This window comes from Mauremys mutica, chromosome 1 (assembly GCF_020497125.1).
Source record: "Mauremys mutica isolate MM-2020 ecotype Southern chromosome 1, ASM2049712v1, whole genome shotgun sequence".
Classification (NCBI taxonomy): domain Eukaryota; kingdom Metazoa; phylum Chordata; order Testudines; family Geoemydidae; genus Mauremys; species Mauremys mutica.
In genome coordinates this window covers 191,937,696-191,960,142 of record NC_059072.1, presented here as the reverse complement: position 1 = coordinate 191,960,142, position 22,447 = coordinate 191,937,696, and the positions used below count along the sequence as shown (strand labels likewise).

General features: G+C 40.9%; 1 protein-coding gene across 1 annotated transcript in view; it reads right to left on the bottom strand.

Moving 5' to 3' along the window:
- Positions 1 to 18,037: 18,037 nt before the first annotated feature.
- NCAM2 (neural cell adhesion molecule 2) overlaps positions 18,038 to 22,447 on the bottom strand; it is a 262,107-nt gene continuing 257,697 nt past the window's right edge. Inside the window, exon 19 of the mRNA XM_044996057.1 lies at positions 18,038 to 18,837. Coding sequence (XP_044851992.1) covers positions 18,726 to 18,837 — 112 coding nt within the window. The 3' untranslated portion in view covers positions 18,038 to 18,725. The remainder of the gene's footprint in view (positions 18,838 to 22,447) is intronic.

Below are 22,447 nucleotides of genomic sequence, written 5' to 3'. Positions count from 1 at the left end.
ATTCATGCTAGGTTTGCTGGTCTCAGCCGCCATCTTTGCTGCAGTGCTAACAATGTTATTTTTAGCAATGTTAACTCAAGTGAAGCTAGCTTGAATTTGTCTACCCAGGCTGGAGGCTCACTCCCAGCTGCATTGCAGCCGCACCCTGAGTGGAGTGAAGCTTAGCTAAAAATAGGATGAAAGTTCCTTTGGAATACATTCAAGCCATTCAGAGCTTTCATTCCACCTCACTCTCAATGGGTCCCGCTGTGTCTATTGAATATTTTTGTCAGATATTGGTTTTAATCACCAAGATTATGGAGTGTGATGTCTTAATCACTAGTTCACTTTAGTTGTATTTGAGCTGTGAATCCTTAAGTCACTTTATCATGTGAAAAATATTGAAACCCCAGCTGGGACTTCACACGTTGCCATTTTCGTTCCTGCACAACACTGGGATACATATCACAGATGGTCCATCCTTACAATGATTTATTTGTGTGTGTATCATCTCAGCTGTTTTGGCAGCACTGTCTGGGATGGGGCGTTTGCCTGGCAAAGACTTTCAAGTGGGTACAATATTCTGATCAAAGGGATGCAACTGTGATGTACACTTCTGGAATATTTTCTAACAATGGCACATCTGTGTTTATTCATATGCAAGTGTGTATTTCCTAACCTGAGAAGTGGGGAAAATACAGCAAATGCTTTATGGTACTGTATCTAACATCAGTGGAGTGATGATGTATTTCTCTATAATACAGTGGTATCTGATCTTTCTGCATTTTAACAAGGACCCTACACAGAGTGCAGAGGAAAGACTGTACAGACACTAATCTAACATCTCTAGATGCAGACTATGTAGACATAACCAGTACTTAAATGATACTTTCATTGTCATTTAAACCCAACCAGAATTAACATATAAAATCCAGCTACATGGCATATCTTCATTTACAAACTGCAGCTTCTATTAGAGAAAATTACTTTCCCCTGCAGTTTTAAATTTTGAAGGCAGCTTCTGAATCAGCACAATAGAACAAAGGTAATCTCAGCTTCCTTGTTACAACTGCTGCTCATGATATTCTACTGCATTATTGTATATCTCCGACTAGCACACACCAAACCCTCTGACGAAGCAGACAATCACTTGCTAACAGCCTCCTAAAATGATGGGAATAAATGATGGCCAACCTGGCTGCAAAGGAGATGTTATTGGGAAATTAACTTTATTTGGAATGTGTGTAGGGAGTGATTCTTAAAGGGTATTTGTACTTGTCAAATGGATGAAGCTTTTGTTGTTGTTATGTTTTTACCTTTTGTGGCTACCAAATGTGGGTAGCTTCCATTAATAACTGAATGGTTATGCTCAGGGGCGGCTCCAGGCACCAGCACGCCAAGCGCATGCTTGGGGTGGCAAGCCACAGGGGGCGCTCTGCCGGTCGCCACCAGGGCAGCAGGCAGGTTGCCTTTGGCGGCATGCCTGCAGAGGGTCCGCTGGTCCCGCAGCTTCGGCGGACCTCCCGCAGGCGTGCTGCTGAATCCATGGCACCGGGGACCTCCCGCAGGCAAGCCACCGAAGCCAGCCTTCCTGCAGTGCTTGGGGTGGCAAAATACCTAGAGCCGCCCCTGGTTATGGTATGGCTAATAAATGGGGTGTTATTAAGAGAGTGTTTCTTAAAGAGCTATTTGGGGCCTGAATCTGGACTTCTTTACACTGGTGTAAATTAGGAAGTGTAAAACAGGTCAAAATGAGTAAAATTGGTACCCATATAGGGGGCTATGTATGGCCCAGATGAACTCAATATATTGGGAACCAGGATCACCTGTCTTCATTTACTAAATAGATTTTGAAAAGAATCACATCAAATGTTCACTCCTGTAAGGGTGTCTGGCTGAATAAAAAGAAAACTTGCTAAATAAAATTTCTCTGCATGGAAAAGGTTTGTTCCAATAAATAATATATAATAAATAATAATAAATAAATTAGCAAATTGAAATAAATAATGTAGAGTTTCTCAGACAGGCAGTACACAATAGTTCACTATAGTCTTAATCTGCATCCCTAAAAATTCACATTGAAGAAAACATTAAGTCTGGCAGTTCACCATCAAATACATTTCAGTCATCATGACAAGGAGTGTACATCTGCCAGAAGCAGGAGTTGCTCAAAAATGCACAAGACAGTCCTAGACAAATCCACTTCATGATAGATGCACTCTATTGTATTGAATGTTGCTATAATCTGCATGCTATCACAGCCAGATTTTTAAAGGACGCCCATAAAACACACCTTAAAATCATCACGTGTATCTGTTTTTCTGCACAAAACCCTACATGTCAGTAGTCAGCCCTGAAAATGTGGTCCTTTACATTAAGGTATAGTCTATGATTGGTATATGGCAGAAGATAGAGTGCATGGTCTAGTGCAGGGATCGGCAACATTTGGCACGCAGCCCACCAGGGAAATCCACTGGCGGGCCAAGTCAGTTTGTTTACCTGCAGCGTCCGCAGGTTCGGCCGATCGCAGCTCCCACTGGGCGTGGTTCGCCGTTCCAGGCCAATGGGGGCTGTGGGAAATGATGGCCAGCACGTCCCTTGGCCTGCGCCGCTTCCCGCAGCCTCCATTGGCCTGGAGCAGCGAACCACAGCCAGTGGGAGCTGCGATTGGCCAAACGTGCAGACGCTGCAGGTAACAAACTGGCCCAGTCCACCAGCGGATTTCCCTGGTGGGCCACGTACCGCCAAAGGTTGCCGAGCCCTGGTCCAGTGGTTAGGGCTCAAGCCAGGTACTTAAGAAACATGGGGTTCAATACTCTGCTACAGACTTCTTGTGCGACCTTGGGCAAGTTACTTAGCTTCCCTGTGCTGCAATTAGCATGTGTAAAATGGGGATAATATCACTTCCCTACCTCAGAGGGATGTTGTTAGGATAAATACATTAAAGACTGTGAGGTGCTGAGGTACTACAGTTGATGGGGGCCATAAAAATAACTTAGATACACAGTTAAAGCAGCAATTTTTTAGCCTCTCATTTTTAAGTCCAATTTTACTGAAGGAAAGCTTGCCTCCTGCAGAAGTTTCCAGATACACAAAAATCTTCTTTCTCCAGTCTACAAGAATTCTTTGATCATATACAGAGCTGGGAGGGAGAAGTTTTTGGACTTTCCCCATCCAGGCACCAGGGCAAGTTTTTATTTGATTGTTGGAGGAAAGGAAGAAGAAATCAGAAAGAGGGTTCCCCCTCTATCTACTGTTCGTTCTGACTAGCCCTGTAAGAGCCAATCACAACTGCTGTCCCTGCATTCAGAGGACAAAAGTGATTAGAAGCATGGAACATGATGAAAAATCGGAAAGATTTTTAGTTTAGTGAAGGAGACATGCTAGAACAGGGGTCGGCAACTGGTGGCTCGCGGCTCGCCAGGGTAAGCACCCTGGCGGGCCGGCCCGGTTTGTTTATCTGCCGCGTCGGCAAGTTCGGCCGCTCGCGGCTCCCACTGGCCGCGGTTCGCGGTCCCAGGCCAATGCGGGAGGCAGGAAGCGGCGCGAGCCGAGGGATGTTCTGGACGCGGCTTCCTGCCTCACGCATTGGCCTGGGACCGCGAACCGCGGCCAGTGGGAGCCGCGATCGGCCGAACTTGCCGACGCGGCAGATAAACAAACCGGGCCGGCCCGCCAGGGTGCTTACCCTGGCGAGCCGCGAGCCACCGGTTGCCGACCCCTGTGCTAGAAGTATACAAATTGATGACTGGTATGGAGAAGGTAATCCAGGTGCTTCTCCTTACTATTTCTCATAAGGGAAAAGCCAATGAAAATGAAAGGCAACAAATTCAGAAATGATAAAAGGATACTTTTTAAACACAATGCATCATGTGGAACTCATTGATCCAATACAAAAGGGAATCCACAATTTTACCAGGAGGAGTCAAAAATGGATTAGTTATTTACACATAGAATGAGAACATCTACCATCATATTAGATCAGGGGCAGGCAAAGTTTTTGGCCTGAGGGCCGCATCGGGTTTCGTAAATTGTATGGAGGGCCGGCTAGGGGAGGGGGTCGTGGCCTGGCCCCCACCTCCTATCTGACCCCCCAGGGACTCCTGCCCCTTCAATCCCCCCTGTTCCCTGATGCCAGCCCCCACCCCGGACCCCTGCCCAATCCACACACACCCCCATTCCCTGTCCCCTGACCACCCTCAGACTCCCGCCACCCCATCCAACCCCTCCTCTCATTCCTGATGCCCCCCCCATGGGACCCCTACCCCATCCAACCACCCCTTCTCCCTGTCCCCTGACTGCCCCCAGAACTACAGCCCCTGACTGCCCCCTGCCGCCCCCATCCAACCTCCCCTCCTTCCTGACTGCCCCCTCAGGATCCCTGCCCCCATTCAACTCCCTGTTCCCCCCAACCGCCCCGACCTCTATGAACACCCCCACCCCCGACCACCACCCTGAACTCCCCTGCCCTCTATCCAACCCTTCCCTCCGCTCCCTGCCCCCTTACCGCGCTGCCTGGAGCACCAGTGGCTGGCTGTGTTACAGACATGCCGCCCGGCTGGAGCCAGCCATGCTGCCACCACCGTGCAGCACAGAGCCCCGAGTCAGGCCGGGCTCTGCAGCTCCATTGCCCCAGGAGCTCACAGTCCTGCCGCCCAGAGCATTGCGCCGGTGGGGGAGCGAGTGAGCTGAGGCTGCAGGGGAGGGGGAACAGCAGGAGAGGAGCCAGGGGCTAGCCTTCCGGGCCCGGAGGCCAGGCAGGACGGTCCCACGGGCCAGATGTGGCCCGCAGGCTGTAGTTTGGCCTCCTCTGTATTAGATAATTTGAAAAAAAAGAATATAAATTCTCATGCTACAGGGCATATAAAACCATCATTTGATGAGAGTTAGACCAAAACTTCCCCTGTCCGCAAGTTATTCCATAATTGTCAGTTACAGGGATCCTTACACCTTCCTCTGAAACAACTGGCACTGAGCACTACTGGAGACAAGGCACCTGATTAGATACGGTATGGCTATTATTACATTTCTGACCCCCTATGCCACAAATTACTGAGCATTTTCAGAGGCTAGTGTTAAAATTAAGTCCCCGGTTCTATAACAACCTCTGCATCAACTTAAAATGCAACTAACACCAGTTAAAGAGAAACTAAATAAAGAAACCAAAGAGAGGTCAGTAATATAACCAACAATAATGCAATATCCCCATTTTACACCACTAATACTTCAGCGTTGTTGCATGCATTTCAGTAATGCCTAGTGGCCAGAATCAGAGAGCAGGGCTGTATTGAGCTAGGCACTGTATCAACACTATCAGAGGCAGCTGCTGTCCCGAAGAGCTTGCCGTCAAAACAGGGGAAACAGATGACTGGTAAGAGGGGAAACAGAGGCACAAAGAGGTGAGGTTGCCAACTCCAACAATTTTATCGTGAGTCTTCTGATCTATGTTGTTTTTCTTAAAGCCACAGGCTCCTGGAGAGAAACTTTCATGAAAAAAAAAGTTTATTTCTAGCTCTCACTGGGGCAGAGAAAGGCTCAAAGGCCAGAGGGAAAGAACCCCATGATTATTATTTGTAAAATAACATAATTTTTAAGCCAATCTCTTGTTTGAGAGGCCTGACTGAGGATTTTTGAATGCATGGGGTGGGCTGGCAAAATTGTGAAGTGACTTGTCCAAGGTCACCCCCCAGGTCAGTGGCAGAGTCAGGAATAGAAACCAGCTCTCCTGAGTCCCAGTCAAGTGCACCAACAGCTAGACCCTACTACCACAGGTCTACCAAATTTTAAACAACCTTCTTTGTGCCTGAGGGGGAAAAAATTGTGCTAACTCTATAAAGGAATACAGACCAGATTTCACTCACAGTTTTAACACCAGCAATACTAGGATGTGTCCTGATTAGATGAATGAGTGGCTCAGAGATAATGTTAAATAAAAGAGAGACAAAGGGCAGCTTTGCCATTATTAAATGCAATATTTGAGTAATTTCACCATTCATCAGGGTTGCAGCATGGAAGAGGTGTGTGTAGAGGAATTCCTCCCTCCCCCCAGATGGTTTTTAATAAATCAAACTATAACTCCCTATATAATCCTGTCAGCGCTCACCAAGGAAACCAGTCTGGGTAGGACCAGTACTGAGCTGAAAGTCTGCTAGGGAAAACCTTGGAACACTCTTCTCTTTGAGCAGCCCTGCCTCTAATCAAGCAGGAAACAGGGACAGGGTGAGAAATTGCAAACAGCCAGAAAAAAAGAAATCAATGGAGAGGTCCCCCAGGAACGTATGAAGTATCCTGAGCAATTTCTTGCAGTAAAGTTTTGCAATAAAAAGTTTGTACCCAATAAGAATTTATCTTGAATCTACACACAATTAATTCAGCAGCATGGTGAGCCAGGGTTTGTTAAAATACCATTCCTTCTATTTCACCCAGTTCCATAGCCTGTGGTAATCACAGCAGATTGTTTTACATTATTTTCTGCCTGCTGTTTGCCTCAGCCTCCTGCCTTCCTTTCTTTATTTCCTATTTCAGCCTTCATCCTCATTGCCCCTCTTCCAAACTCCCTTGCCCTTGTATTCATTCATCCCCTCTTGACAACCTCCACCACTTCCACTTCTCCCCAAATTAAATTAATGAACCAAAAGGAAATTAACAGGTTTAGTCCCCAACATAATTATTACCCTGTCTGCTGTGCTTGCATGGTATGTCCTTTTCTCCATACCCTTTGTTTGTTTGTTTTAATCTTTTCCCATTACAAAATGTTAGGGCCAAGCACCATGTCTTTCTATGTGGTAGGAAAGTTCCTAACACAATGGAGCCTCAATGCTGAACAAACCCCGTGGGTGTTAAAGTACTACAAATAATAATAGCTTTGTTCCTCTGTATGCACCTCTAATCATGAGCCATTCGCCTTAGGGACAGGAGAGGAAAACCTAGCAGGAGCCAAAAGTACTTACCAGCTGAAAGGCAGGGAGACACAGCAGACAGCAACTGTTTACAAAATGGCCCCTTTAGGGCTGCCATTCTTTGGCTCTGCCAAATTTAAACGGCCAGTCTCAGAAACTCCCTGCAGGAAAAGTTGTTCTAATAAGAGTGTAATCCTGCACTAGGGACATCTAGAAGGAATCAGGTAGTTGCCAAGAAAGGTGTTTCTGGGAAAGGAACTGCTGCTTCTCAATTGGTGTTTCACTGGGTATTTATTGTGTCATTTGACAGGTTGCTAGGGCCTTTGGTGGGTGATGTTCTCTGGGGAAAAACATATGTGTTTCTCTGTGCAGCATGTTGGCTGGTTGTTGTCCTTCATACTAGAGGTGGCAGCATTTCAGGGATGTATTATGTATAGAGAGTTCTTGAAGTTAATGGTAAATCTTCAATTGAGGTTAATAGCTCAAGAAAGGTGTTATATAAAAGTCATTATTTTTACTAAAAATAGTCTGGTTTGACTTTTCCAAACTTATCAAAGGACTCTTATTTATTGTGGCTCCAAAAATCAAGACTGATGGTCAGACCCAGATTCAGGGTATGCTTTTTTCATCCTCCCAGTTAAGAGTCATCACTTTCAAAGGATACAGTGAGGTAGTTAACTCTTTTGTGATTCTTTATACTGCAGGAATGTTTAGAGGCTCCAGCAGAGAGCCCTGCCATATTCAGTTAGGTGCTGTACATACATATATATAGTAAAAGCCATTCTAAGGCCTCAACCCTGCAAACCCTTACACACAGGCTTAACTTTAATACTGTAAGTAGTCTCTTTAAAATCAATAGGGCCACTAATGGTAGTAAAGTTAAGCATGCACATAAGTGTTTGCAGGATGAGGGCCAAAGTAGCCATGCCAGACAAAAGGTGTGAGTAAGGAAGCATTACTATTCCCACTTTACAAATGGAGAATTGGGCCACAGAGAGATTAAGGGATTCTGTGACAGCACCAGAACTGGAGCCCGGATCTCCCAAGTCTCAGTCCAGTGTCTTAACCACAGGACCATCCTCCTTTTTTTGTTGATTTGATATCCCTCTATTTGCTAGCAAATTAGGAATTACGACTTGGTTCCCCTTTTAAGTATACATGGTAATACAGCTTTAGTGAGAAAACAAACATAAGACAAAATGTTTGAGTGATAAACTTCACTGAATACATCTTGATAGCATTGTATGGGCTTGTATTGGTGAATGCCAAGGACATAAACTTAAAATGGTGGTGGTGAAAATATAATCTTCATCTCAGTCACAGACAGCCAGAGTAAAGATATTTTCAAGAAGCAGTCCAACTCTTTTACTTGAGTTCTAACAATATATACACTTCTCAGCTGAAAACGAATCTTCTCCCTGGCTGTCTTTCAATATCATCAAAGCTTTGATGATTACTTTTAGCATCCTCTCTTTTCTTTTTAGGCAATATTAACATAAAATTAATCAGTAAATCACCCAGTGGTTCCTATTTACTCTCAAATTTCACTTCTAGTACCTCCCTTTCAATTTGATTCTGCAGATTTAGGATGAGATTTTCAAAGGCAACCAAGTGAGTTAGGAGTACAGCTCTCATTGAAACTCAATCAGGCTTGTGTTCCTAAGTCACATTTTTTAAACCCTTAGCCCCAATCCTTCAGTGAAGGTTACTATCATGGACACTGCCTTAGCACTCCACATGGTGCAGGGGTCTGCAAAAGCAGACTGTGTTTCAGGATCAAGACCTTAAACTGTTTCAGCAAATACAAATGTGGCCATTTAACACTGCCAAGTTATCCACTAACAGAAATTAAATTAACTAAGGGGTTTTATTCTCTCTCTCCCTCTCCCTCTACCACTCTCATAAGAGGATGTTGTGATCAACAGTATAAGAAAATATTTCTCACTCTACACTTGGAAGTGAAGATAACTGTCTACACTTTCAGCACATTATAACCTGTCTACCGCACATGCCCTTTTAAAAACATAGGCAGTACAAAATACTGCAACCAGACATGTCATGCATACCAAGAAATCCAAACACACTACGCCAGTCTCACAATTAACACAGACTTCCCATTAGGGAATGAATTGATTACAAAATTTCGCTGAGGACACAAAGAGCTGTGCATAGTAAAGCTTCATCATCTATCACAGGTTTACTTCTGGCCTACTTATCACAACATATTTTGCAATTCATTGCAAGTGGCCTTTTAATTAAACCTGCTGTATCTCATGTGCAAGAAGCCTTTTTCAGACCAGACAAGCTTTTACTTTCTTTTTAAGAGAAGCTGTAGGTCTTGAGTCCATTTACAAGAGTTTTTTCAATAGTAGTAAAGTTTATTTCTTTTATTGCATTGGAAAGTGTCCTAGCAGTACATAATACTGCCCTTCTGTAAAGTGTTGTACGATAACTTGGTCTCATACTATGTGAGTGAGTGCTTTTCTTCCAGAGGTGAACGAGGATGTTCAAACACAAGACTTGTTTGTTACCGAGCTAGCCCATTGAACATCTCAAAGAAATGCCCTATTTGGTCTGAGATTATTAAGAAATAAAATATCTCTCAACAGAAAAACTGACTTCTGGTAGATTCATTAAAGGAACATTGTCAGGTCCTGTCTGGTCCAAATTTTCATCATGTCAAAATAAATCTTACAAAGCTAAGATTCTACCCTGTTCTACTCGCTGCAGCTTCTTTTGCTGCCTTAATCACATAACTAACTTCTGCCACATGTGGTTCATTCTGTCTCTTCAGCAGAATTATTGCTATGATGATTTTTTTAAATTCCAGTAAAAGACTCTTTTTTGTTTAACAAAAGATTATTCTCCTACAATGAATGAAACCCAAAGACTGCAGTACTGTGCTAGAGCACAGTTCAGGAAAGCATCTTTAACAAGGAGAGCACTTAGATGCACGTACCCCTCTACCCTGATATAACATGACCTGATATAACACATATTCAGATATAATGCAGTAAAGCAGCGCTCCAGGGGAGCGGGGCTCTGCACTCCGGTGGAGCAAAGCAAGTTCGATATAATACGGTTTCACCTATAATGCAGTAAGATTTTTTTGGCTCCCAAGGACAGCGTTATATCGGGGTCGAGGTGTATAACTCTAGGCGTCTGCTTCAATGAGACTCTGGGTATGTCTGCCCTTATAGTGTAGTGGAAAGTATAGTCACTACATGTGTAGCTACATGCCTCAGTGAAAGGTTCCCCTTCAGCGTGAAAGATATAACCTTCAATGGGTCTTAAACACATGCTTACAGTTAAAAGTGTGTTTAAGTGCTGTACCAAACAGGGATGGACTTACACATGTACATATGTGTCTTCCTGTGCCAGGAGGACCCAATTCCATGCCATCCCAAATGTGAAACTGACCAGTCTCTAAATACAAAAAAGAAATTATATTTTATTGTGCTTGCAAGTTTTATTAGCGTGTCATTAGTAACACAGTTGAGGAAATTGTTCTTGTCAGAATATCTGAGTGTTCTCCTAAGCAGCACTCAGTCATTCATGAATGAAGCCATCCATTCTCCTCTACCCCCACCTTTTTAACATGTGTAAAAGGTTTGAGAGCCACAAAAGCATGGAATATGAAAGCAGAACTGAAAAGCTAAAGCTGGTTATACAGCTGCCATACAGTAGCAATAGAATATTAATAACAGAAAGCAGTTTTATGTTTTCTTTTTCGCTACAGAGGAGGGGAAGGCTTGTCTTGTGGTTAAGGCACTACACTGACTTAGATGCAGGATATTTGGGTTCAATTTCTGGCTGGGCTACAAACTTCCTCTATTACTTTGTCAAGTCATCTAATTTCTCTGAACCCAGATCAGGGGGTAATTAAGCAGTGTTTTAAACACATTTTTTTAAAAGTTAGGCGCATGTTTATATGTTGCTGACTCTGGGCCTCTGGGCTTCAGTTTCTCATGTGTGCAATGAAGATACTACTACTTTCCCCTTTGTCTGTCTGGTCTATTTGGGCCCTGTTCCTGCAAACACAGAGATGCTTAACTCTCATTGATGGTCTCATTGATTTATTAAGTCAGCTCATGCTTAAGTGTTTGCAGGATCAGAGCCTGCCTGGGAGGTGATGGCTGCAGCTGTACTGCTGGCTGAGTCTAAGAGCTTCAAATACTCTGGATATGGTCATTCGTGGTGGGGTAGCAGCAATGCTTAGGTTCCAATGGTGCTTAGGATGCTGACGTTTAGGTGCCAATAGGCCAAAAAGCAGCCACTTATGGGATCACAGGCACCAGGGGTTAGGCAGCAGCTTAGTGGCAGGTTTGAAAATGCCTGTGATGTCTAATTGGTAGACTTAGGCACCCATATGCCTCTTTAGGTGCCTAAGTACTTTTAAAACTCTGTCCCTATGCTCTTTGGGACAGGGCTACTTCTTATCACGTGCCTAGAACACAAAGGGGTCCCATTCTTGGTGTTACTGTAATAATACTAATCAATGCTATATTTGAGATAAAGGAGTATCATACACCCTGAGCATTACTTTTACTTGAGCATTTCTCCGCACTGCTTCAAGGCACCATAACAAGGAAGAATAAATCATGTATCTGATTTTTTGGCAATAGCACACAATTTTGGTTCATTTAAAAAATACTGTAACACTTTAAAATGTTCTGAAAAGGTGAATGCCCTTGAATTAATCCTGCCTACAGAATCAGCCCCTTGCTAGCAGATAGACACTTAGCAAAAAAGGAAATGTAAAATGCAACACTTCATGAAAGTAAAAGTATCTTTACTATTAATATACAAATGGTGAAGAGTGACAAATAATTGATATACTTTAAGCCATACTTTCTGTCTTTCATAAATACAAAACTTCAGCATTTGCAGTATTATTATTATTATTATTATTATTATTATTTTTACAGTTTAGATTATATATACAGCATTTCAGAGGGACATAAGATTTTGAAACAATAAACAAACTAGCCCCAGTGGTAGCTAATGCATCAATATATAATTCAGGTGGTATATACCATAAGTGGGCTGTTGACAACATGTGGAATAACAAAAACAATATATGGTATCCCTTAGTTTATACTGTACACAGCATACAAAATACATACCAAGTGCTCATTGTAGCAGGAAAGCTATTTTTTTTAAGTCTTGTCTAAATAATGTACATATTTGTAGTGAGAACTCTATACCATTAGCAATAACATTTCCTGAAGAAGTAAACTGTTCTGCTTTATTTTTTGTACTGACTTATATACATTCTGAAGGGTTATTCTCCCCCACTCTCACCCATAGTTTTCTTTATTTTTTTAAATATAGCCTAATTACATGGCAGAATTATAGGGTCTATCTAGGCTAATGTTCTCCCTTTGGTAGCTTTCACAGTTCAAAACTCCCCATTCAGGCTAACCTCTCCAGAGGCCTCTTCTGGTTTAGCAGGTCAGTTTCTCTGCCACCACCCTATCTAGCTGCAACCTATCATCTTAGCAGCTGCCCCCTCTTCTATATTGCTCAATCCTTCACACCCGCTGTCTCTTTTTCTGGCTTTCCTTCTTTTTGTCAGCTTTCTTGCACTGCTCCAATCTGAACTGAGATTTAAAATCTGCCAATATAAATTTGGCAGACCATATTGATTTCATTATCCTGGGCTAGAAAAGGCCAATCCAAGTTTGAAAGTCAAACAACATTGGGCTCACAATTCTTTTAAGAGGAAAAATACATTGATAAAGTATGATCTTTAAAGGGCCTGATCCAAAGCACATTGCAGTAAGTGGAAAGACTCCAGTTTGTATCAAGCTCAAATAAAATCTTGTATCAATTGCTCATTTACATGTACGGTGGAAATTCTGCAAATCCTTTAAAACTTGGTGGTTTTCCAAAAGCAACCAATTTGATTAGGTGCGTCCTTAAAATTATATTATTATCTGAAAAATGTTGCAGTGAAGTGTGAAGGGACTTTTTTTCTTTATAGGGCTGTTAAAAAACAAAAACAAAACAGAAATATTGACTTAACCATGGTAGTTTTCCACCTAGCACTGCCGCTGTCTACAGCAAACAAAACTGAGTTTTAACCCCTCCCCCCCAGAATACATCTTTTACCTTTATTCAAAGGTTAGGTAATCACCATTTGTTACCCAGAGGGAAACATTTCTTCATCTCGTTACTAACTTTGAAAACATGCTAAGGTATGGGATAAAATTGTGATGAAATTTTGAGATCAGTAATAAACCCTAATAAGGAAAATATCCCCTATGAAGAGAGCCAGTATAAGGCTGATATACCACATGTGTGTCCTAATGGTATGTCTACACTGTAATCAGATACCTGTGGATGGACTGTGCCAGCTGACTCTGTCTCACAGGGCTCAGGGTAAGGAGCTTGCAGTGTAGACATGTCTGGGACTCTCCCCTTTCCCAGGGTCCTAGAGCCCAGACTCCAGCTCAAGCCCAAACAAGGGAAGACTGAGAGGGGACATGATAACAGTTTTCAAGAACATAAAAGGTTGTTACAAAGAGGAGGGAGAAAAATGAATCCCAATCATTAGAGATTTTTAAAAGCAGGTTAGACAAACACCTTCCAGGGTTGGTCTAGATAATAGTTAGTCCTGCCATGAGTGAAGGGAACTGGACTAGATGACCTCTCGAGGTCCCTTCCAGTCCTATGATTCTATGATCTACACTTCCATTAAACAGTCCCTTACCCCAGTCCTGCAAGCCTGAGTCAGCTGGCATAGGCCAGCCACGGAGGTTATTAATTGCAGTATAGACATACCCTCACTTCTGATTCTCCAAGGTGATTCAAGTGGGAAGATCCTTGACCACATGTGGAACCCATTGAAGTCAATAGATAAAATCCTGGCCCCCACTGAAATCAATTGGATTTTTATCATTAACTTCAATAAAGCCACAATTTCACTCAGTGGGTTTCTACACAGGGATTCCCCTCCACATCCCTGCAGGTCAACTTGCAATATTTGGGTCTGTGGGCATATATAGTACATAGGCCTCATGGTGGTTTTCTACACAGGAGTGAATTTTACCCAATACCTGTAGCAAATACTCTAAATAAATAAGTTAGTTCCAGGGACCGCTATAACAGAGACAGCGAAGCCATGAATATTTCTGCAGGTAACTTTCACAATGGTTTTACTCAAAGTAAAATAGTGGGAAGAGATTCCAGGGTTCCTTTCAGAACCGAAAGTGACTGTGAACATTTTAGAGGGAACAGGAGGACTAATAACTGTGTGGAGGATCCCTAGATGAATCTCCAAAAAAAGCTTCAACATTTGGTCCAAGTACCCCCACACAAGGCAATGCCTTTCCCTACCTAAATCCTGAACACGCCATTCTCTACCTACAGCAAAAACATTTAACAATGGCTCCCGCAAATTGGAACAAACGTGCTACCTCTCCAAATCTTTTACAGGTTTGGGGTTTTAAATATTAAAGTGAGTTGAAAAATATGATTGCCAGCTTAACTTAGATACATTTTACATTTCTGAGGAGGAAACTATATCAATGTAAAGATTTCACATCTTCTAAACAGGATTAGTAGGCAAATTATTGAAGAAGGTTTTTTTTGTTTTTTGTTTTTTTTAAATAAAGCAGAGTGGCATGCTATTCAAAGGCACAAATACATCTTGATTATCTGCTCTAAGAAATGGAAGAAATGACATGATTGTAATACTACAGTTCAATGACTGGCACTTAAATTAATAAGGACTTGATCGATTTCATTACCGTCATGAAAAGAAAGCCACTTTTCAGATAAACATCAGTTCAAAGATTGAAGATGTCAAGTGGAATTTACTATGCCATGAACTGTTGTCAAAACAGCCTGTCTACATGACTGTCATTGTATGCTAAAGTTCTACATATCTATGAGGAAGATAAGAACTAGGCCCTGATCTCACAAACTGTTCCAGGCAAGTAGAACCTTTTGCCTATGCACATCCTCACTGAAGTCAATGGTGGTGCTGCATGGGTGGAGGGTCTGCCCATCCTGCAAAATAGCTTGCAAGGTTAGGGCCTAAATAAATTAAGCTTTGTCACATCAGACATTAGCATCAACAAAATAGTAAATATTTCTGGCCCCCCACAAAAAACAATAAATCACTGGGGGTGAGGGGGAAGGGACAACAAAAATACTCTCCATCATATATTTTTAGAATAAATTGCAACAATTTAATTGCAAATAATTTGTTTTTAAAAATACTGTGGTAAATCAAAATGAATCTCCTACTAAAAAAAAAATCTAAGCAGTTTTAACTCTTTTTCTCTTTATCTGTTGTTGAATAGAGATTGTCTTTGCCATGTTTCATGTAACCTGCCAAGAACTGTCAAAAATTTAAGTGACTTCTTGGCCTCCTTCCCCAAACTAAAGCAGTGTAACAATTCAGGTTACTTTTACCAATAGTTATATTCAGTCAACTCTTCTGACATTTCATACTAACACTTAAAATTACTTTCAGACAGTAAAAGTGACATTTATACAGATATGTTTTCAGTCTATAATAAGAAGGAAAAACAAAGAAAGGCTGTTATTCCAGTTCTACACATATCTTACAATTTAAACTACAAGCTGTCCCTCATCTGGAAACATTAGCAAAGAGAGATATTTTGGCGCATTCTTTCATAATGTAAAAAAAAGTTATAATTTTGCATTTCTCCTGCATGGCATCAGTGACAAGAGCAAGAGAAAACCTATTAATCTTCAAATCAAAGAGTACACTTGGAATAGTCTATCACTAATTTAGCTCCATCTGATGCTCAGACCATCACGCAGTATCCCGGGCAAGAGACATAACTTCAGGAAAAATAAATACTTCTGGGAATACCAGTTTTGTAATGTAGTGTACTCAGACATGCTTTTGCTCCCATTAATATATTGAATAACAAAATAGATTTGTAGGTTTGTTTGTTTGTTTTTTTTACTTTTAAAGAGTTGTACAATCATAGTAATAATAAACATGCTGTATAGGCCTTTTAGATTTTCAAATCCCTTTGCACTTGTTTTTCCCCCCTTTCTTCTCACCCCCAGTTTAGATCCAGATCTAAGCAAAATTTGTCTCCACAGATGAAGGACCAAGGAAACATCTGGGGCTTTGCAGACATAGAAGCTACTTACAAGATTCAGGGGGAAATAACTCCTTGGCATGCAACTATAGTCTGGCCTGGATTCTGCCACCTTTGCTTACAGTGCAAAGGTCCCTTATTGTGTGAATCATCCCACTGGTTTCACACCGGATTATTTGCATAGTGAGGTTTTACTTAGCATGACTAAGAGTGATGGGATCTGGCACTCTAATGGCAGAAGCATGAAGGGAATGGAGTTCCCTACTTCCTTGATGAGCCTGGAGAAACTACTGTTGGGGAAGGTGACAGTAGAGAAGGTGGAATACACAGATGATGTCCCACCAAGAGGATTAAATGACAATTTTCCTCCCTGCCGCAGCCCTTGATGCTTGAGCCCCACCAGCCTATTCTCCTACAATTGCTCGAACCTGGTGTTTCCCCTCCCTTTACCTCAAGCTATCTGAATGGTCCAGGACACTGGTTGGTTACACACTCACATAAAAAAGGGCTTCAGCTGAAAAGGACTCTGGCTCTGAGCATTTTTGCCAGTGGGAGAAGTATGTACTCTGTATGGGGAGTGGCTCTGTCAATAACAGACTAGGGGCCAGCCCCATTCACTTTACTAAGGATTCTCAGTGACTACTCAGTTCCAGAAATAAACTAAGGAGAAAATTAGCAGGCTGATTGTGCTGCTACCTGCTCAGTGCATGGGAGCAACAAGGCAGGCTTCTGAGGAGCCACCTCTTCAGCTTACCTTAACCCAGAGGCATTGGCTGAGCATTATAAGTGACAGACTTGCAGCAGAATCATAGATCATCTTTCACAGCCTCCATATTCCAGTGCTACCTACACTACTTCATTCTTGTCTCATGAGTCTGTTTTAACCTATTTCCCCAACCATACTGACCATCTGCCCTGACATCTTGACTCATTGTGCATTGTTCCGTAAGTGATGGCCAAGAAGGATTTTAAAGAAAAAAAATTGCAAAATTGTTGGGTTCTTCTTGACTAAGATGTCAATTTTAAAAGCAACCCAAGGAAAGGAAGCCAGAGGCCATGAATTTCAACACATCTACAGCAGGAGCTCCACTAAAAACATTAGTGATTAGACCAGTAGGGAGGCTAAATAATCATTCTCCCAACATTCTCCCAACTTACAGCTAATTTCCCACATTTTTTTTTTAGCCAAGTTGATCACAAAGTCATCTGCCTGGCCATGATGACCCCATGTCAATTAAAAGTTGCATACTATGGCTATGAACCAAATTTAGATGTGGTTTAAGTGGGTGTCACTCCACTGAGTAGAGTTAAACCTTCGGGAGCAGTTCTACCATGGGATGATCCACAACTTGCCCCTGAACAGTAGATATTTTAGTTAGCGGTCCTTTGCTGACTATGTCTGCCTCTTCCAAAGTCAGGGCTTGATTATTATAGGAGATGATGGATACTGAGGGCTGGACTGGGAACAAAATGTTATTCCTCCAATTGGTAATAATGTAAAATCAATTGTCAATAGAGGATGATTAATTTTTCACCAAAGGAAGTAGATTATCTGATCATAATAGTTTATACCTATCACACCCAGCATAAGTAAAAGTGATTGTCTTGGAGACTGTGCAGCTTAAAAATATTTAGACTATTGGATACTGCAAATTTAATAATTTTATAATGTTCTTAACCATTTAGTCAAAGTTCTTCTTTTCCTCCTTTCTTGATGTTTTTTATAATACAAAGGATATGCAATTATTATTTCTATGCTACAAATAAGTGCTGTGTTAAGGACAACGGTTTAACAACATGCCTACTGGATTGGGGTGAACAACTCCTTTGTTATACTGAAATGCAACACTTTATTGCTTGACTAGGTGGTTAAAACTAAGAAGGAATGATATATATCTATAAGTACATGGAGGCAACTCATTTGAGCTCATGTTTATTTTAAGATTTCACTTGAAGCCAAAAGCTATTACCATAAATCAGTTTTCTTTTCACACAAAAAAACGTTTCCACATTTTAGTTCACACACAGTCTCCCAAACATTAACACAGAATATCTGAAAATCTAGTTGCCTTTCAAAGTCAAACACTCATATAGTTCAGATGAGACCTTTTTTTTTCCTGCAAAATATTCAACCATTTTTGTTTTAAATGTGTACATCGTGTTTATTAACCTTGCACTATATTTTAAAACCAATGTGCAGGTCTGTCACCATCTAATAGTCAGTCTTTCTATTTTCTGTCAAATGACAAAACACAGCCACGGTGACTATTCAACCATGGCCAGCCCTCTGTCTCAAGTTTCATACTGAGATTGATTTTTTTCCCCTTCTCCTTTTAAAGGCCACCTAAATCTTTTACTCTATTACCAATGGAAACAAATACAGGCGTATATGGCACTTTCTTTCATGTGTTTAGCTTGCATTGTAGGATGTGGAGCTATTTGTTGTATTGTCTGTGGCTGGGGGTAGCTTGGTAAAAGTGGTTTTATAAATAGATCACCTTTGTAATATAATAAATTACAGTACTTTTTCTGCAGATTCAAATTGATACCAAGGGACTGTGGTCAGCCAGGACTACATACTAAAACATTAACAAAACAAAATAGAGAGGTACTGTAGACAGAAGTTGTTTGATCATATGTACACGTGTACTAACTATTCCAAGCTTAAATTGCCCAAGAAATTAAGGTCAGCTGTAGAGTTTTGGTCACGGGGTTACTCCAATCCAAATACTTTTTTTGGACAGCTGTAGTCATCTTTTTATGCTTTGCTATCATCTTCTTTTGACTGGATGATGTCATTAGAAACTTTGATTTCTATAGTTTCTGGATTTAAAGCTTCTTTCCCATTTTCTTCTTTTAGTGGCAGTTTCCTGTGAGAAATGAGAAAAAGCCATGATTTACTTAAAATAATGCACCAAACTGTTTTTTAAAGAACAGTTATTTCTGTTATATGTATAGTTATATACATACAAAGAACTATATTACAAGCACCAAACTCTTTTTTAAAGAAAATGTAAGTGCAGTATCCATTCATATAAAGTCTCTAAGGGCTAAATTGTGGAGTCTGCTCCCTGCAACATACTGCAATGCAGGTAGTTAGTGCAGGTTGGCACAGGCACTGACTTTACAATGTGCTCCCCCAGCTCTACCCCAGACCCTGCCCCCACTCCACTCCCTCCACCAAGGCCCCACCCCCCTCCTCTTCCCACTCTGTCCTGCCCCAGCCCCACCTCTTCCACCCCATTCCACTCCCTCCCCTGAGCGCATCGCGTCCTTGCACCTCTCCCTCCCCCCCAGAGCCTCTTGTCTGCTGCAAAACAGCTGATTGCAGCAGGGAGGGAGGAGGAGGCACTGACTGGCAGGGCTCACCGGCGGGCAGGGGGCACTGGGGGGGAGGGTTCTGATAGGGGGTCTGCTGGTGGGTGCTCAGCACCCACCATTTTTTCCCCATGGGTGTTCCAGTCCCAGAGCACCCACAGAGTCAGCACCAATGGAGGTGGATAAAGGAGTGCCATGTGCACTGTTACTTCCCTGTGTGGTAGCCTGAGACGGGTATCAATCTGGTTCTGTACTCTTGGTGGATTAAGATATTCCTCATTAATCCAAACAAAGATTCAGAAACAAATTGTACACTTCTAAGAATATTGGTTTTTTTATATGTATATAGAAGTCTTTCATGCCCTTGCATTCACAGAGTGAAATCCTGGACCCGCTGAAGTCAATAGCAAAATTTGCATTGACTTCAGTAGGGTCAGGATTTCACTCATTGCAAGAAGAGAGCAAGTGTAAAAAGATCTGACAGACAAAGAGTTTATTTAGGAAGTTTCAGAAAATGGAAGGAAACCCCAGAAAGCTGACAGAGGCCCTGATTCAGCAAAGCACTTAAGCATATGCTCACTGGGACCTAAACACATGCTTAAGTGCTTTGCTGAAAACGGACAGACCTAGATCAAGTATTTTGCTGAATCAGGGCCTAAATCAAACTTGATTTTATAGAAGACTTAGATCTATCCTTGGGGAGTTGATCTTGTGACTGATAATGTATGTTATATTAGAAAGGGAAAGGGAAATTTCATCATTACAAGTCAGTTCATTATATCAAACTAGTTTTAATTAACAGTATCTCTCGGGATGACTGACTACTCAAATCTTCAAGCACAAAACACAAAGACATTGATCATCTTCACTTCTCCCATTGATGAAAGCTGTTTTTATTTGAAAGCTATGCATGTAGACCTTCAGGGTGGAATTTTCCAAAGCATTCACTGCTGACCTAACAATGCATTGGAGTTGCTTAACTACTAATTCCAATGGTATGAGAGTTAGGAAAATGCTAAACAATTTTTAAATTACTTTCCTTAATCTACAGAAAAGGCAGTAGACCAATCTCATCTTCAGTGCTCTTGGAAATAGTTTCTATTCCTATTGCCAGTGGCTAGTTGTCAAAAATGCATGTGGTTTTCCCAAAATATTCCTGTAATAAAGATTACCAAGCATATTGGTTGCTAATCATGGTTCTGTTTTGAAGAATATTTTTAAATGGTGAACATGAGACATCTGATTTTATTCAAGAAAATTGCTAAATCCTTTAGTTTAGATTGCATTGTTCTAGGAGCATCTTCAAAGCCTGTCTGAAGAACCTATTAGGAAAACTTTATAATCACAGTATCTAATATCAATAAAGACAAATTAATCCCCCAATCCCTGGTTTTATGAAATTTAGACTAGAAATGAACAAGGAAAAAACAATTTATCAAAAGATTAAAAAATGAACACAAACTACCTGAAATACAACAAAGACAGGACAAGAAGGGGATTTGTGAGTTTGAAGAAGAAGATATAAAATATTTTTTGAGAAGCTGAAGGAAAGGAAATGCCTCAACACACAAGTGATTGGGCAACAGACAGATGGATTAGGTGAGATATTCAACAGAAACTGATTATGCACAAGTAGTAGACTTGGAGTATGTCACTAACAAGTGCAAACTATTTCAAATAGAAAAGTTCCTGTGACCCCCATGAATGTAGGGAAATGAACTCAGATATCCATGTTTTTAAAGATCAGTCTGAGAAGATTATAGAATGGCTTTAATTACAAAGGAGAAAGAAAGAAACATAGAATGCCCGACAAATCCAAAGAATCTCTTCTTTGACTTCAATGTCTTAACAAGCTTGGTTTTTTAGGTTTGATATATACCTTAAAAATCCACAACTCCAGTTGTAATCAATTTAATAAACAAATAAAATCTCACAAGATATTGACAATGTTTAATTTTATTTTAAGTGCATGCAATATTTTTTGTTGGTTTGGAGTTTTCCTGTACGCCTTAAATTACTTTCAAATGTTAATTTGTAGTTGCCAGAATTAATATTTTTCCCATTTGAATTCAAATGCTTTTACTTGAATTAACTTGAGACTGAAAAGTACAAAGCAATCATTAACTTTTTTCTAGGCTTGCAACCTATTGTAATGACAAAAAGACTATCATGGCTATCTGTAATAGTTTTTCAGTTTCCTAAGGTAACTAAGTAATGCTACCTGCGTAACAGTCATAAAAAGACTCATTTACTTCATTGGGCTTTGGATCAGGGCTTAACTGTGTAATTCCCAAGGTATTAATCGTTTTCAGCTATTTCAGGACTGTAATCCACGCATCACAAATGACCCATTGGTATGACAAATTATATTAGAACTCTTCCAATATTATTAATATACAAAACATGGTCATGTTGCATGTGTTATTGCATTCATATAAAAAAAACCTGAAGTACATTTCAGTTTCTACAAAGTAACTACAATTGTAACATTTAATTAGTTAGTTCTTGAATTAGAGAGAAGTTTGCTCTTGGTTATTTTTGAATATTTCAGAAAGCCTTTAAAAAGGTCCCTCACCAAAGGCTCTTAAGCAAAGTAAGCAGCCATGAGATAAGAGGAAAGGTCCTTTCATGGATCAGTAACTGGTTAAAAGATAGGAAACAAAGGGTAGGAATAAATGGTCAGTTTTCACAATGTAGAGAGGTCTCCCGAAGATCTGTACTCGGACCTGTGCTGTTTAACAGAATCATAAATGGTCTGGAAAATGGGTTCAACCGTGAGGTGGCAAAGTTTGCAGATGATACAAAATTGCTCAAGATAGTTAAGTCCAAAGCTAACTGTGAAGAGTTATAAAGAGGTCACACAAAACTGGATGACCGGGCAGCAAAATGGCAGAAGAAATTCAGTGATGATAAATGCTAAGCAATGCACATTGAAAAACATAAATAACAACAATAGCTACAGGAAGATGGTGTCTAAATTAGCTGTTATCATTCAAGAAAGATCTTGGAGTCATTGTAGATAGTTCTCTGAAAACACCCGCTCAATGTGTATTGGCAGTAAAAAATGCTAACAGAATGTTACGAACCATTAGGAATAGGATAGATAATAAGACAGTAAATATAATAATGTCACTATACATATATATATACATGATATTGAAT